This window comes from Trematosphaeria pertusa, assembly GCF_010094035.1.
Source record: "Trematosphaeria pertusa strain CBS 122368 unplaced genomic scaffold BU26scaffold_9, whole genome shotgun sequence".
Taxonomy (NCBI): Eukaryota; Fungi; Ascomycota; class Dothideomycetes; order Pleosporales; family Trematosphaeriaceae; genus Trematosphaeria; species Trematosphaeria pertusa.
In genome coordinates this window covers 144,893-160,089 of record NW_022987220.1, presented here as the reverse complement: position 1 = coordinate 160,089, position 15,197 = coordinate 144,893, and the positions used below count along the sequence as shown (strand labels likewise).

General features: G+C 53.8%; 7 protein-coding genes and 1 non-coding gene across 8 annotated transcripts; 5 read left to right on the top strand and 3 right to left on the bottom strand.

Moving 5' to 3' along the window:
- Positions 1-8: 8 nt before the first annotated feature.
- Positions 9-96, bottom strand: BU26DRAFT_t39. The gene has a single exon. It is a non-coding gene; the product is annotated as a tRNA-Arg (tRNA).
- A 1,706-nt stretch (positions 97-1,802) lies between these two features.
- BU26DRAFT_402487 (uncharacterized protein) lies at positions 1,803-2,168 on the top strand (the record flags this gene model as incomplete). The annotated part of the gene is made up of 3 exons (XM_033822816.1): positions 1,803-1,872; positions 1,932-2,007; positions 2,060-2,168. Coding segments are annotated over 3 exons (255 nt in total), but the record flags the coding sequence as incomplete, so codon positions are not given.
- A 466-nt stretch (positions 2,169-2,634) lies between these two features.
- BU26DRAFT_429689 (Fibrillarin) lies at positions 2,635-3,766 on the bottom strand (the record flags this gene model as incomplete). The annotated part of the gene is made up of 7 exons (XM_033823839.1): positions 2,635-2,780; positions 2,836-2,922; positions 3,015-3,060; positions 3,119-3,182; positions 3,239-3,307; positions 3,379-3,637; positions 3,688-3,766. 7 exons carry the CDS (start codon positions 3,764-3,766, stop codon positions 2,635-2,637), a joined length of 750 nt encoding a protein of 249 aa, XP_033682053.1.
- Positions 3,767-4,541: 775 nt separating this feature from the next.
- BU26DRAFT_531866 (60S ribosomal protein L17) lies at positions 4,542-5,376 on the top strand (the record flags this gene model as incomplete). Its single annotated transcript, XM_033831060.1, has 4 exons — positions 4,542-4,544; positions 4,634-4,847; positions 4,985-5,172; positions 5,224-5,376. 4 exons carry the CDS (start codon positions 4,542-4,544, stop codon positions 5,374-5,376), a joined length of 558 nt encoding a protein of 185 aa, XP_033682052.1.
- On the bottom strand, positions 5,231-6,917 carry BU26DRAFT_520320 (glycoside hydrolase family 128 protein). Its single transcript, XM_033829266.1, has one exon. It carries the CDS (start codon positions 6,603-6,605, stop codon positions 5,598-5,600), a length of 1,008 nt encoding a protein of 335 aa, XP_033682051.1. The 5' UTR covers positions 6,606-6,917; the 3' UTR covers positions 5,231-5,597.
- A 759-nt stretch (positions 6,918-7,676) lies between these two features.
- BU26DRAFT_459110 (MFS general substrate transporter) lies at positions 7,677-9,694 on the top strand. Its single transcript, XM_033824998.1, has 2 exons — positions 7,677-8,186; positions 8,250-9,694. The coding sequence occupies exons 1-2, from the start codon at positions 7,887-7,889 to the stop codon at positions 9,480-9,482; spliced, it is 1,533 nt and encodes a 510-aa protein (XP_033682050.1). The 5' UTR covers positions 7,677-7,886; the 3' UTR covers positions 9,483-9,694.
- Positions 9,695-10,117: 423 nt separating this feature from the next.
- On the top strand, positions 10,118-11,152 carry BU26DRAFT_340562 (uncharacterized protein). The gene has a single exon (XM_033822304.1). It carries the CDS (start codon positions 10,263-10,265, stop codon positions 11,103-11,105), a length of 843 nt encoding a protein of 280 aa, XP_033682049.1. The 5' UTR covers positions 10,118-10,262; the 3' UTR covers positions 11,106-11,152.
- Positions 11,153-11,688: 536 nt separating this feature from the next.
- On the top strand, positions 11,689-15,116 carry BU26DRAFT_340549 (uncharacterized protein). Its single transcript, XM_033822302.1, has 2 exons — positions 11,689-12,355; positions 12,407-15,116. Exons 1-2 carry the CDS (start codon positions 11,813-11,815, stop codon positions 14,933-14,935), a joined length of 3,072 nt encoding a protein of 1,023 aa, XP_033682048.1. The 5' UTR covers positions 11,689-11,812; the 3' UTR covers positions 14,936-15,116.
- The last annotated feature ends 81 nt before the right edge of the window (positions 15,117-15,197 follow it).

The window sequence follows — 15,197 nt, the reverse complement described above, 5'->3', positions numbered from 1 at the left end:
ACAAAATACGAAGCCCATGGGGCTCGAACCCACAACCTTTGGTGTATCAGGCTACAACCGCCGAAAACCAACGCGCTACCATTGCGCCAAGGCTCCTTCAATTCTGAGAACTTTTGCGCCTAGAATATACATATACTGGAGCTAAAAAAACGGAAGAAGAAATGTGCTGTACAAATGCTAATCATAGCGGTTTTACTGGCTTTCCGAGCGTGGAATATGTTTGCTAAGTGGTGGCAAGTCAAAAGTGGGGCGGGAAACTGTTGGGGAGGGGTACAGTGGTGGCCTTTAAGGGGATTTGTGCAAATCTGTGCAAATCTGTGCAATTGTAGATACGTGCAGTGATGGCGGCTCTCGCGTAGGAGAATTCTATCATTTTACCCCTAATGTCTTTCCGCAAGTTTGCTTTTCCTCTTTCTTCCTTCCATGCTACGGCGCCACATTGTGGCGTGGCGGTGGAGCTGAGTAATAGCGTATAGTTGACGAAGAGCCGACTAACGGACGGTTCAACATCAATAATGACTCATCTACGATGGCACTTAGCTTAGGTGGTATTATCCAAAAGCGCTTTACGGTCGTACGGCTGCGCTGGATATTGGGTCCCTTCCCTCTCGAGTGAGGTAGGTTTGCAATTGCAAGGACAATGAATGCCATTTCGTTAGGCTGGATCGTAGGCATAGAGTTTTCTTTTCTTTAACATACTTATGGGCGGCAGGCGGAGGCTATAACGCATCTATCCTATGTCTTTGGGGGTATGCTACGTTTAGGCGATTGCGCCGTCGGGGAAGGAGCAGGAAGATGCGGAAACAAGTAAGGTAAAAATATCATGAACTCCGAATGCATCCACCGAGCCAATATCTCGGGAGGCCGGTACGTCCTCTGCTGCAGGAAATGCATCTACGACCGGGGCAACTACAGTCTCTCCCGGCTCGGGCCAGGTTCGGACAGCGGCGTCGTATCGCCTCTTCCCGCCACAGCCTGGAGGACTTTGATGGACGGCTTAGACTGACAAGCTACGAACTTTACTCGCTCCGTTGACTGCATTCCCGGAAGTGTGTGCCCGGCGAGAAACGCTCTACGGATCAGAAATCTAGACTCGAGGTCGGAATTGGATCCATGGGAGGCGAAGCAGGGGTTTATGGTAGGATAAGGAGAGGAATGAGATGCTGGGGCCAGAGGAAGTGGGTTTGACGATGGCGAAGGAGACGATGAGGGCTGAGGATCTGGAGATTCGGGTGGTGAGGGCGCGATCACAAGACGCATGTTACGAGAGACTTTGGGATGGGTATAAGTGGAAGAAGTGGAGAGAGTTAGTTATGCAAGGAGAGTGAGACGGGAAAGACAAGATCGCAGCTTCATGGACACGCGAAGCATCACCAAGATAGAAGAAGCGGCACGCAGGCGAGCCGCTAATTAAAGACCCTTTTCTCCACGTACTAAGCAAGGTCATCGTTCTGTTCGGATTCTCCTCGTTCATACCTGCTGCCCCTGAACTTCGCTTCTCGTCGTGCTGGTCGTACAACACCAAGAATGCGGAGACTCATTTCCGTCAACAAGGGATGCCGTATCAATATAAGATCGGATACACTAGGACGCTTAATATATACGATCGCTGTCTCACTCGTCGCTTCAGGTTTTACACTATGCACATCATGAAGTTCACTACAACCCTCTTCACCCTCGCTTCCACAATCCTCGCCGCTCCAGCTTCTAATACCAAAGCCCTTGTCGCCAGGTCCGCTCTCTCTCTATCCCTCTTACACACTCCACTGATCCCGTATAGAGACACCCCAGCGACTATTCACCTCTACATCTGCGCCGACGCGGGCTTCAAAGGCACCTGCGAGAACCTGCATCTCGATCCCGGAAAATGCTGTACTTCTCCCTCTACGCACTTCCTTTGAGCCTCCCAGTCGCCTTCTAATCGCACTCAGATAACGCGCCCAACCAGTGGAACAAGAATATTTCCTCGGCTGGCCCAGATAACGGGACCTTCTGTGCTCTATATCCGTTGGTCCCTCTCCTCCACTCTACGCCGTTTCACATATTAAGTGACGCACAGCGAGTACGATTGCCATGGAAAAGCGCTGCCATTCACGTTTCCTGGAATGAGAGCCTTGTCGCACTATGGGTTCGATGATACAAGCAGTTCGTATCGGTGTGAATTCCTTGGGGGGTTCAATGGAGCCTAACAGCGAGATTGGTCGGGAATGTGAATGTAGTAAGAAGGGGAGGACGGGTTGTGGGATGAAGCAAGACAGCGGGGACGTCGGTGCAACGGCGCAATAGCAGCTTCAACTCTATTTGCCACCTCGTCAACTGTGTAGGAATTGCAGATGGAAGGTCCAACATGAATAATTGAGCGCATTCTAACAACTATCAGGGCAGTCAACAGAACGCAAAGCTGGTTTGACCGTATTATAGCAATATGTTCCAATCACGAGCGTCAGCGTGCAGAAGGCTCTGAATAAAACCAGTATCTTAGCTTAGACAGTGTACTGCTTTTGCCACGAAAACCCGTTCTCCTAGCGCCCGAAACGCCATGTATCCCTCGAGACCGAGGCATGTGAGTAGACCGATCCAAATCGTCAACCATGAAAGCGAAGGAAAACCTCTACCTAGGCTAGCATACCCCTCCTATGATGACCGTTGATAGATACCCGCAACGATAGCGTGATCACGTTCGAACGGCTCGAGCGTCAACTGCTCTTTCGGCTTGATTCCCAATTCCCTCAGCTTCTGGACCTCCGCGGCGAACACAGCCTCGGGGGCGGCGGTGGAGTCTATGAACACGTCAGTACATATTAGACGTTGATGCACAGTTTAATGGTAACATACCTATACAGTTGGCCTTGATAGAGATCAGTACGCCGCCGCCGACCTTGAGAAACTGAGATGCGTTGTATCCCACGATACGAGCTTGGTCTGAAGGGTATTAGCGTGAAATCTTATATAAGAATGGTTGTAGCCGCATTAATGCAAGGCAGACCCGATATATAGATGCAAATATGACCTACCAGGTTGAGCCACATCCGCGAAAATGACATCGACCATCGGGAGAAGCTAACAAGTTTCCTTTATCAGTTACGAATCTAGGGAAATGCTCATCTTTGGGGCCTACCATTCTGTATTTCAGGGGGTGTCTCGCGTCTTCGACGATAGGTATCACATTGGTACGATGTGTTCTGATATGGCGGTATGATTAGCAAGCGTCAGTGTTCGAACGACTGGGCTAACCTACGCCATGTTGATCAGATCACGACCAGATCGGTGACTGAACTCGACCGCGTATACAGTTCCTTCTGGGCCGCTTTAGGTAGCGGTTTGATTAGCGTATGTCCCCGTGGGTATTCGTACCCCTAATTCCACGAGCTGACTTACACAATGTCGGCCACGTGAGAGACACTCGTCCCACTGGCGGCACCAAGATAGAGCACTTTGCTTCCAGGCTTGATATATATGTCGTCCACGCCGCCCAAAATCGCCGCTGCAAGCTTGCTTCGGAATGGGTTCCAGACGCGGTACTCAGTCGTAGTCGCCGGGGCGTCTTCACCGTTGACGCCGGTCGCTGTATTAGAGATTGAGATGCGCTTCTCGCCGTAGACGCTCTCTCCAGGGGTGAGGTTCTTTGTGAGGAGCACTGCGGCAGGGTCAGTACAGTCGTCCCAGCGTTTCGAACGTACGACTGACGATCTTCTTTTCCTCTTCCGACAAAGACGCCCGCATGGCGATGAGCTTCGACAATAACCTTGCTGCGAGTCTTTAGCATGAGCCAAGGGTTGGTGATGACTTCAAGGCTACTCACGCTCCTCCCTGGCTTCCCCTACCGGGAGGCTTTCCTCCCCTTCCGCCGCGGCTACCACCTCGCCCTCTTGGTGCTCCGCGTCCGCGCTGCAATCCCTCTATTAGCCTCTGAGTCGTATACAGACTGCAACGGCGACACTCACCGAAGGAGCTCCGCCTCTTCCGCCACCAAAACCGCCACGACCTCCACCTCGACTTCCACCCCGACCTCCACGGTCGCCAAATCTGCGCGGTATATGTGAGCATACGTCCTGAACGATGAGAGGAGGTGAGTGCAAAGGGATTGAGAACGAGACCTGGAGAGTTCCAGGTTGTAACCCACGTACCCGCCTCGACCGCCACGGCCACCTCTAGGTGCTGAGAATGCCATCGTATCAGTCTGTCTGTAGTAGTCGCTGTGTCCGGGCGCCGGGATGTAAGATGCGCTGTGCAGTTGCGCTGTATTGTCGCTCTTTCCGCGAGGCTATCCGCTGTGTACGGGTTTCAAATTGCGAGGCAATCGCACTATGATTGCCGTTATCCGCTTGCTGCCCTGTTCTTGTCGTCTGCGGAAGGCTGAATGGTGCGGAGGACGTGAGCTGTATAGCAGGTGGAGGTTGGGGTTGGGGCTCCGCAGGAAAAAGTTCGAGCTCCCGGGTCGGCCAAACGTTTTGCCGGTAGCCCACAAGCGACGATTTTGCAAGAAGCGAGCAACGGAACGACCTCAACTAACAACACAGGACTCATCCACCGCACACACGATGGTACGTCGACGCCTTGCACATACCCGCCATATATTCGCTCTGCAAAATTATCGCTCTCGAATTGCGACCGCAGCTAATTGGTATCGCAGGTCCGCTACGCTGCAACCAGCATCGACAACGCAAAGTCCGCCCGGGCTCGCGGCAGCTACCTCCGCACCTCGTTCAAGAACACCCGCGAGACAGCGCAGGCGATTAACGGATGGAAGCTTGAGCGCGCTCTTGCTTTCCTCAACAATGTGCTGGAGAAGAAGGAGGCCGTTCCCATGAGGCGATATGCCGGCAGCACTGGCCGGACCGCGCAGGGTGAGTGGCTCCAGACCTATTGGCTGAGCTAGGCGGGGAGTTGCCTTTGAGAAAAATGGCAGAATGCATAGCACAACTTGAAACCGGATTGGATGTGGGCGGGATCGATTTGTGGATATTTGGCTGACAGCGAGCAGGCAAGGCATTCGGTGTCTCCAAGGCCCGCTGGCCGGTCAAGTCCGCCGAGTTCCTCCTCGGTCTCCTCAAGAACGCTGAGGCCAACGCCGATACCAAGGGCCTCGACACCAGCAACTTGGTCGTTAAGCACATCCAGGTCAACCAGGCCCCGAAGCAGCGGAGGCGCACATACCGTGCCCACGGCCGTGTACGTACCACTAACCCCTATGCATGCGATTCACACTGATATGACTTCTAGATCAACCCCTACATGTCGAACCCATGCCACATCGAGCTCATCCTTACCGAGGGTACCGAGGCCGTGCAGAAGTCCCCGCAAGCCCTTGACCGCGCCCGATTGAACTCCAGGCAGCGTGGCCGTGAGGCCCGCCGGGCCATCACTGCTGCGTAGAGGAAGAAGGATCAGGGGACTGGCATTCGGTGCTGAGAAAACGGAGACAGCATGGGCACGGTCTAGGAGTCAATGAGCGAATGATCAAAGGGTTTTCCATACCTTATGTATGCTCCGGCATGATTGGGACTTCATTTCTCCGGTGTCTGGTCGTTAAAATATAAGGCCAAGGCCCGTTTCCCAAACCCTCTCGCCCCTTTCTCTTCACATCGCTTCGATTTCTACCAGGAACTGCTAAACATGGCCACAAGTAAGGAGAGCAAGATCATCAAAGCCCGGCTTATGAAGAGTTGCCCCGCCGCGCTCTCTCCCTTCTGCCCCTCTTGGAAACCATTCGCCTCCCCACCCATATACAGGGCTCCAAGCTCCGTCAATCCTCCATCCTCATCGAACAGTGCCACACCATCACCGGTCCACTCATTTGCATCGTCTGTCCTAAAAGCCCCAAACCATGCATACTTCTCCACATACTCCTGTTGATCCAAATAAGGAAGTGTCTGGTTCATCATTTGCACTGTAGCCTGCGCATCCGCCTGCGGAAGCGCCAGCTCGGTGACCCAAATCATCAGCGGTGGATCCCTTGACGTGTTCGTATTGTAAAACTCATTCAACGTTCCCAGCCAGCCCGCTAGCCCGGGGAATCCGCCGTACCAATGCGCTGCAATAAAGTCCGTGGGACATCCATTCTGCTCGTCAATCTCGTGGCAGGATTCGTTGAAGCGGCGAAGCCAGTCGAGCCCGTTGGGAGATCCGGTTGTGGAAGGATGCGAGATCTTCCATGCGCGGTTTGAGGATTGGTAAGGAACAATGTGGTTGATGTAGGCGCGAGCTGCATCGGAGGGCGAGATGCTACTCCCGCCGCTGGAGGTGGTGCCGTCGGGCTCATTGAAGGACAGGAGGTGTGTGCTAGAATCCGGAAGGCTCTCAATGGCATCCTGTGTCTGGCCGCTTTCTGCTTGATCGATGCCGTGGATCAGAGGGACAAATTCCATGCTATCCGAGGGATCGATTTGAGAGGGCGGGTAGGGGGACCAATTGTAAAACCAGTTTAGTGGCGTTTTGGAGGATGTGAGGAGGGAGTTGTCGGAGTCATGGCTGTCGCCGACAAAGGAGAAGCCGCGCTTGGAGTTTCGATCTTGCGCGAGGGCGTGGCGGGCTAGAATCCCGAGCACCAGGCTCTGGAGCGCTCTACATTTAGGTGCCCTTACTCGGGAACGTGTCGGAGCCATCGTGGTGTTGCTGACGCCTTTACAACGCTTGAACTGAACCTTGTGCTATCTCTTTCTATACATTGAAGTTCGAGTTGCTGGACCCGATGGTATCATCCGGTGCACCATCGTAATCTATCAGTCGATGGCGTCCGCGATAAGAACGTGGCAGTGCCGATGCGCATGGTGAGCTAGGCCTACGTCATGGATCACAACTTGGCAGGCGCCATAGGCGGAAAAGAAGGACGGTCCGCTACGGAGGATGGAATAGATGTTGACAATACTCTACATGGTAGAGGGTTGAGCTCATGTAGAGGTATGAGGACTGTTACGAAGAATCGGTGATGCACGTCCGGTGTTGAGGTGTGTTCACGTTTCAACTCGCGGCTAGATCAGATCCGGCTTAGTAGTCCCCGTTTCGGGGTCTTGCCTTCAAGCTCCAACTTCGAATACGAAGCACTATCACCACCGCGGTAGGATCATAGCAAGATTTTCACAGCCTGTTTGAACTGCTTGGACTTGGACTCGGGCCGAGGAATCTTGGCTGCCCCCCTCCCCGCATTGCCCAAGCCCTCTTGAAGCTTACCGTACGAAGCTTTGTGGCTACCTGACAAGCCGCGGCTGATGATAACAACCTCGCAGAGAGCTTATCGAAATACCGGCTTCAAATGCACCCCAGGGCCTACCCTCCGGTGTTGTTTGGAAACCAACAGCGCACAACCTAGCCTGCAATCCTTCCCGCAGACTCGCGAACCCCCGGATTCTTTAGCCCGCGCACGCAAACAGGGAACCGTCAGCGGCGGCCCGTTCATCCACCAACCCCACAGATCAACCCTTCTGCCAACCGTTTTATCCAACAACGCCGTCAAAACGCCGACTCACAACTACCTAGTGCCACCGTAGCATCGGCACTTGCTCGCCCGTCGCTCTGCCAGCGAATCTCAGCGCTTGCTGGCCAGGCCGAACATTGTACCGAACGCCTGCGATCTGATGACACGCGCACATGGCGCGCAGTAGAGAGCCCCGAGACGGGGATGCCATCCTGGTCGGCGGTATATGTAGGTAAATGATTTTCAATTATCTGAAGTAACAGCTTTCTTATCCCTGCCATCGGATCTCGACAAGCTTCGTATAAGTAAAACTTTGTGTGCCCCTCTTGTTGGCTTTGTCCCTCCCCCTTCTTCCGTCTTCTTTCCCTATCACTGCTACATCGCTCTGCCAAGGCTGTTTGTCTGATTCTTCCTACGCACACAAGCCGATCGCGCGAGTTACGGCACATTTCCCTCGGAGTCCAGCAGCACGATGGCTGCAGAAATTGACAATAAGGCTGCGGCCGACCATATTTCGGACGATGTTGTTCCCCCGACAGAACCTGGGCATGGGCCGTCGCACTCGAAGCTTGAAGTCCCGCCACTCGTGGCCGCAATGACCCAAGACCACCGGTTAGAGGCTGAAGCGAGCTTGCGGAGGAAGATCGATACGAGATTGCTCCCTATGATAATTCTCATGTACATCATGAATTATCTGGATAGGAATAACATCGCTGCCGTGCGATTGGCAGGGTTGCAGGATGAGTTGAAGTTGACGAGTACGGAGTATCAGGTATGCCTCCATGCAATTTGAAAATGGGTGTTTTGCATACGCTAGCATGCTGACCTGACACAGACAGTCATCTCTATCCTGTTCGTCGGGTATATCCTCATGCAAATACCCTCGAATCTCTTCCTGAACAAGACCGGAAAGCCTGCCATCTATCTACCGACTTGCATGATCATATGGGGCGTCATCTCCGGCGCAACGGCAGCTTGCCAGAATTTTGGGGGTCTGGTCGCTTGCCGATTTTTCCTCGGATTCATCGAGGCGGCATACTTTCCAGGATGCCTCTTCTATCTATCCTCTTGGTATACGCGGAAGGAGTTAGGTTTCCGAACGGCCGTCCTGTACTCCGGATCTCTCATCTCCGGCGCCTTCGGAGGCCTTGTCACCGCAGGCATTACGAGCAACATGGACTATACCCATGGTCTACGAGCCTGGCGATGGGTCTTTATTATCGAAGGGGTGATCACAGTCATCATTGCGTTCGCGGCCTTCTTCATCCTACCGAACTTCCCACGCACCACAAGCTGGCTCACTGAAGAGGAGCGACAGCTTGCCGCGTATCGCTTGCAAGAGGATGTGGGCGAAGATGACTGGACTTCATCCGAATCACAATCCTTTTTCCATGGATTCAAGCTCGCCATGATGGATATCAAGACTTGGATTCTAATGGTACTCCTACTGGCCATTGTCAATTCCGCCTCGGTAACAAATTTCTTCCCGACGGTCGTGAAGACCCTCGGATATAGCAACGTCAAATCATTGCTGCTTACTGCTCCACCCTACTGCTTGGCCGTTATCACGACCTACCTCAACGCGTGGCACGCCGACAGGACTGGCGAGCGGTTCTTCCACATTACGCTTCCTCTCTGCGTGGGAGTCGCAGCATTCATTCTCTGCGCGGCGACACACGCGATTGCCCCACGATATGTCGCCATGATGCTCATGGTCCCGGGCGTATACACAGGCTACGTCGTTGCGCTTGCCTGGATCTCAAATTCTCTTCCTCGTCCAGCGGCCAAACGCGCTGCTGCGCTGGCCTTCATCAACGCGGTATCGAATGTTAGCTCCATCTGGGCGAGTTACATGTATCCACAGCCACAAGGGAAGAAACAGCCAGACCTGACCGTGCCTTTGAGTGTAGACTGCGCGACCGCCGCACTTGCGATTATAATGGCGGCTATTATGAGGATTGTTCTAGGTCGTTTAAACAAAAAACTAGACAGGGGCGAGCACGTAGAGGGTGCGATCAATGCGGTGCCAGGTGTGGCTCAAGAGCATGGTTTTAGGTTTTTGGTCTAAGAGGATACATGAAGCCTTCTCCGATGAACTAAGTCGCATTATTATCGGGAGTGGGCCTCAGGAATTGTCACTGTTTAATTGTCGGCATTACCTGTCATTGTTCGAGTGGGTTTTCCACCCAACGGGAGTCGGACACCGAGCAGCGGAGACTCGTGGACTCTACGCATGAGATGATTCAGATACATGATTCGCGATGGAACCGAAACACCGCTCTTGAATAAATCGCGGCGTTATTGCTCGTGCATTGGGCGGTAGTGATAGTTCTACCCTTGGAAAGTTGTTCGCCTCGAACATTCCACACGTGACGTCAAACACCTTTCGGGCTTAGGTCGCCGCACGGACCTATCACGCCCGCGTCACGCCCGGCGCTCTTCATAAACCTCCGTCACTCGCTGCACCGCTCGCATCCCAGCCATCGCTGTCTCAGCAATCCTACTCGCACGCGCTATCACTCTAAGCATCTCACCGCCATCGCTTCTCCTCGAATATGATCCTTTCACTCACTCGCAGCCAATCTGAAAGTGTTCTTGGTGCTGCGATTCACTAGGTTACACGGCCAAACCTTGGAAATCCTTGTGCACGTACAATGCATTCACGAGACTGCGATTAATCGACCTACCAGTAACAACCTGTTATTTCTCACCCACTGTCTTATCAACACATTTTGTACCAAAGCGAGCTCGCGAGGTTTACGCGCGGAACGCAGCAACCCCGACCCGTGGACGCGTTTCCATCAGCTGACGCCACTCTACCGACCGCATTCGCGAGGATATATCGGACATGGATTTCTCCAACAGCGCTTTCAGAATTCCTCGATCAGCTCCTACCCTCTCTAACGACACAATGAGCCACACGCAGATGGTTCAGGCCTGTCGTTTCGGATGGGCGGCCGGGCCGAATAGCAATGGCACATCAACGCCACCTGCGCCTCCATCAGCTCCTCCACGAACACCTGCCACAACTTCAACAGATGACACTCGGTCAAGGCGACTCATCCCTTGTCGAGGACGGCTCTATCACCAACTCACATGCTCACATCGAATACGAACGGATCTGGTAGAGGACTGTGGTGCAAATTGTCTCGAGCCATTCGGTGCTGCGTCGAATACCTCGTTCTATTGCCAAGAGTGCGTCGAGAAAGAATGCGCCAAAATTTGGGAAGTGCGCGAAGCTCGACTCAACGCTTTATACCCACCAATAGATCAAATGACAAAGGATCAATACGAGACATGGTACGAGGAGCGTCGCCAGCTCGAAGCTCAGTTTGAGCAAGAGCACAAGAGATTCGCAGTAGGACTCAAGGCCAGTTCACGGCCGAGCAACATCTGTTCCGCGCTCGAAGCAAGCAGGGAGGAAATGGACTTCGCTTCAGAGCTCGATTCGCTTTCCCTTTCATTGATGTCCTCGAACGACAGCACGAGTACTCAGATTCAGCCAACTCGGCATAGGGTCAGTCTGCCGAACGATGCGTCAGAGCAGCTCCACTGGAGTCTCAATTCCCTAGCTATCGACCGCGGTTCTTGCGGGGTCGAGTATTCGGCCTCAAGCCGGACTAATGGGGTCCCAGCCATGCGTTCCATGACCGAAGACGAGCTTTGGAGGAAGCCAAGGGAGCGAAACTGAACACCAACGAAAGAATAGATATTGTAAGATACAAAGGAAGTTGTGCTTGGATGCTGTGAAACATCGGTCGGAGAAAAAGGACGCGGTCCAGCGTTCTAGCAACGCATACCGTAGATATTAAATATCGGGCGGTGTGAATGGGAAAAGCATTGGGCAAAGGGGGGGAGGACTTGATTTTTCCATCGAGCGCTGCGATTTCGGAGCGAATAGAGGGGATTGAAGGTGTTCTGGATGCGAGGAGTGCTCGGAAATGTAATTCTTAGCATCAACGAGGAACGCATCCTGAAGGGCTCGGAGACGACATCCGGATAGTCTTCACCGCACCCAGGCTTGTCAGACCGCCCAGCCAAGTTCGTATAATGGCTCCTCCCCAAAGCCAGTTTTCGTTCTGCTCTGTTCAGATTTCGGCTTGTTATTGGTTGCGCTGTCTGCATCCGCGAACCGCACTCGCCCGCCATTTGCTGGCTCGGCCTTCAGCCCCAATATTGTCCCGCAATAGGCACGTTTGCGACTTTACTTGGACACTGTGACTCTGTGCCCCTTATCTGCCTTTTCTCGTAGCTATTACTCGCCTCGTTGACCCGAGAGAGGAAAAGTCCGGATGGAACGGACCAGGCTCGCGACGCCACCCGGCTTCCACTAGCACCCGTGGTGCCACCACCGCTACATAGGGCTTGCCCAACCGCTCGCCCGCCAGCGCGCCCGTGATGCTGGACATCTCTGTCTGCGATTCGATGCCTCACGCCAGCGGCCAGCGTGCGCCGTTCTTCCCCAAGGCAGATGCCGCAGTGCTCCAGTCCAAATTTACCCCGCCGTCCCCAACATCACGCCCAACAGCAGTGGGGCCGATTCTCGATGTCGACAACGCCAACAAAGCGATCGATGCCTGGTCCGAGCAGGTGGCAACCGCCGTGTATCCCGAGAAAACCGACAGTTGGTGCCCCGCGCCAATTCCTGAGAGGCCGCAGTCGGCCGAGGGTCGCTATCTCTTCCCTATCTTGACGCGCAATGAGAGACTAAGGTTGACTTTGCTGTTCTACTACACCCGCGGCGTCCTCGGGGATGCCGAGCTCGTCTCCCGCCTTCAGGAGAAGGTCCGCCTGGCGGGAGAAACTGTTGGATGGGAATTTGTCATCGCTGGCCTGCTAGACCACAATACCTACACCCGTATGGTCACTGTCGGGCTTCCTCTAGCGGTTCTACCGCGTCGCGAGAGTACCTGCGCCCATACAGTCAATCAACCTCCAGATGTAGGTTCGGACCCTTTGCATCCCGACGGAGCCGCTGCTAAGCCCCTCTAGACAATCTTCATTTTGCCCAATATGTTGGAAGACTGGCGGTTTCGGGAATCGCCGCACGTGAGACAAGGCGGCCTCCGCGCGTATGCCGGAGTGCCGCTACACTTCCAAACAGAATTTGGGGAGCATGTAGCACTTGGTTCGCTTTGTGTCGCCTCGAACACGCAGCAGGAGCCGCCTTCAAAGTCGAAGCAGATGTTTTTGGCTCGTCTCGCCGACTGGATCGTCGCCGATATCATTCAAAGTGCGAGAGCTAGACGGCAGCGGGAGCGACGGCGGATGCTGGAGCTCCTGTCCGATGCGCAAGAGCGATGTGCCCATGACGCGAATCACGAAGAGGTGCTTCTCGACATCTTACGGAAAGTCTATCCTTCGACCTCGATCAACATCCAGACATCAAACGACCACAGGCTTTTATTCGAAGGAGGGACAGCAATTCCTACTTTACAGCTCGAGAATGGCCTCTGGGAAGACTGCGACTATTGCGACTACATGATCGAAAACCACAACGATCAGGACCTAGTCGCCCCCCGAGTAATACGTGCCATTGTCGCAGAATGCGGAAGCGCACGCATACCCACTTTCCTTGTCGTGGGCTCAAAGGACTTCCGACTCATCTTCGACGACGTTGATTCCTGGTTTGTGCATACTTGTGCAAGTCTGCTTTCTCGCGGCTGGCAGAATCGTGCTCTTAAAGAAGCATTGGCAGCAAAAGAGACCTTTCTTCGCGGCATTACACATCAACTAAGGACGCCTATTCATGGCATTCTAGGCTCGGTGGAACTGCTAGCTGAGGAGCTCAAATCGCGGAACCTGATACATGCCACACTATCACCTACACCAACCGCAGACGTCGAACGTTTGGATCCTTACGGTTACATCAACACGATCAGGACTTCCGCACTAGAGCTCATCTCAACAGTCAACAGTTTGATCAAGCTCAACCGGTGGGCCGACATCGCACAAGCAGAACGTGTCATTTTATTACATCATGTCGACGAGATTGGGTCGGCGTTACTACACGAAATTGCTCAAGTAATGCCGGAGGATCCCTCTGCGAGGCCATCTATCGTCTTCAGTCACCACCTTCCACCAAATTGCGACAGTTTAGCGATCGACTTAGGCCTCTTAATCGACTGTATTCAGCCAATCGCCGTGAACGCGGTTCAGAACACTGCTGGCGGTGTTGTGGCCTTGACAGTATCAGTCACCGACGACTACCAATCGCTCATCGTGGACGTGGAAGATACTGGCCGCGGCATCTCACCGAGCGACCAACAGCGCATATTTCATTCATACGAAAAAGTGGATTCATACGCAGCGGGAGCTGGGCTTGGATTGACTCTGGCATGCAAATTAGCAACCCTCATGAACGGTTCAGTATCTCTAGTATCTTCCGACCTGAATGAGGGGTCCCACTTCAGGGCTTCCTTCTACGAACCCGCCTGCGCCTGCTCTTTCAACCCACCGCAACCGATCAGGGAGAGGTTCGTCCATCTACCACAAACCTTCTGTAGATTACCGGCATCTTCAAAGGCCCGGACACCCTCCCAGTACCTCAGCAGATACCTCACTCGGTGCGGGTTCATCGAATCTGATTGTCCGGAAGATTCACTTTTGCTCCTTGACTATACCACTGATTTAACCCAGCTTCAGAATCAGATATCGCAGGTTGGTGCGGAGCAGGCCGCAATCTGCCTCGTTCCCGATTCGGAATGCGTCATTGACTTTGATGGAGAGCAAGTCCGGAGACAGAACAACATAATATATTTAAGGGGGCCATTCATACCGAGTACACTCGCCAAAGCGTTGGAACAGGCGAACTTAGTCCTTAGTGGGCTCGCTTTATCGAAAGCAAACTCGCCAAGCTCTTCACCAGGGGGTATAGCCATAGACGCCTCTTCACCTGCTCCCAAAATGAGCAGGCCATCGGGGCATTTACCACGCCCCGGCTCTGTTTTCCCTGCAGCCGTGCAGGCCGACTTCCTCACATACCCCGTCCGGAGGACACGCCTTGACACCACCCCACCTATTTCTACGAGCACCTCCCCACAACGATCCGCAAAGCCTATGACCCTTCTCGTAGATGATAACGCTATCAACCTCCATCTCCTTGAAATGTACTGCACCCGCCGCGGTATCCCATACCGGACCGCAAACGACGGCGACCAAGCCGTACGCCTATTCTCTCAGCAAGGCTCCTCTGCAGCTTCCAGCACCACAGACGGGAGCGCGATGTTATCTCCCTCGTTGCCGTCTCCTTCGCCTCAGTCCAATTCGTTTGATCTGACCCTCATGGACCTCCAAATGCCCGTCTGCGACGGCATTGCCGCGACGCGGAAAATCCGTGATATGGAGCGAGAAAATGGATGGGAGAAGAGTGTGATCTTCATAGTCACGGGTCAGGATAGTCCGGCTGATCGTAAGGGGGCGGAGAGCGTGGGCGCAGATGCTTTTTTTGTAAAGCCTGTGGGACCGAAAGTGTTGGATCGAGAGGTTGGGCGATGGTTCTCCGGTTCGGGGATAGGGTAGATCAATCCTCCTCTATCGCGACTACGTTACGTGAAAAGGAGATGGGGAAGCCGGGCTGCAGCAGGATAAGCATGATCGACGTCAGCATACCGCGCATTCTGGGGTGCAGAGATGGAGGACGGAGATATGGCGTGTCACAGCGCTCAGGCCGCCTTGAGCCTACAGCCTATCGTGGTACCTCTGACTCTATGAAGTGGGGCACCCGTCACTTAGGTTCTTCCACCAAGAGGTCTCTTGTGTGCAGCAACATTCCCCGGCTTCC

Coding starts and splice junctions, on each gene's coding strand:
- BU26DRAFT_459110 (XM_033824998.1), top strand. CDS start 7,887: ATGGCTGCAGAAATTGACAATAAGGCTGCGGCCGACCATATTTCGGAC. Junction 8,187..8,249: donor TGACGAGTACGGAGTATCAG/GTATGCCTCCAT, acceptor GACCTGACACAG/ACAGTCATCTCTATCCTGTT.
- BU26DRAFT_340549 (XM_033822302.1), top strand. CDS start 11,813: ATGCTGGACATCTCTGTCTGCGATTCGATGCCTCACGCCAGCGGCCAG. Junction 12,356..12,406: donor CAGTCAATCAACCTCCAGAT/GTAGGTTCGGAC, acceptor AAGCCCCTCTAG/ACAATCTTCATTTTGCCCAA.
- BU26DRAFT_340562 (XM_033822304.1), top strand. CDS start 10,263: ATGGATTTCTCCAACAGCGCTTTCAGAATTCCTCGATCAGCTCCTACC.
- BU26DRAFT_520320 (XM_033829266.1), bottom strand. CDS start 6,605: ATGGCTCCGACACGTTCCCGAGTAAGGGCACCTAAATGTAGAGCGCTC.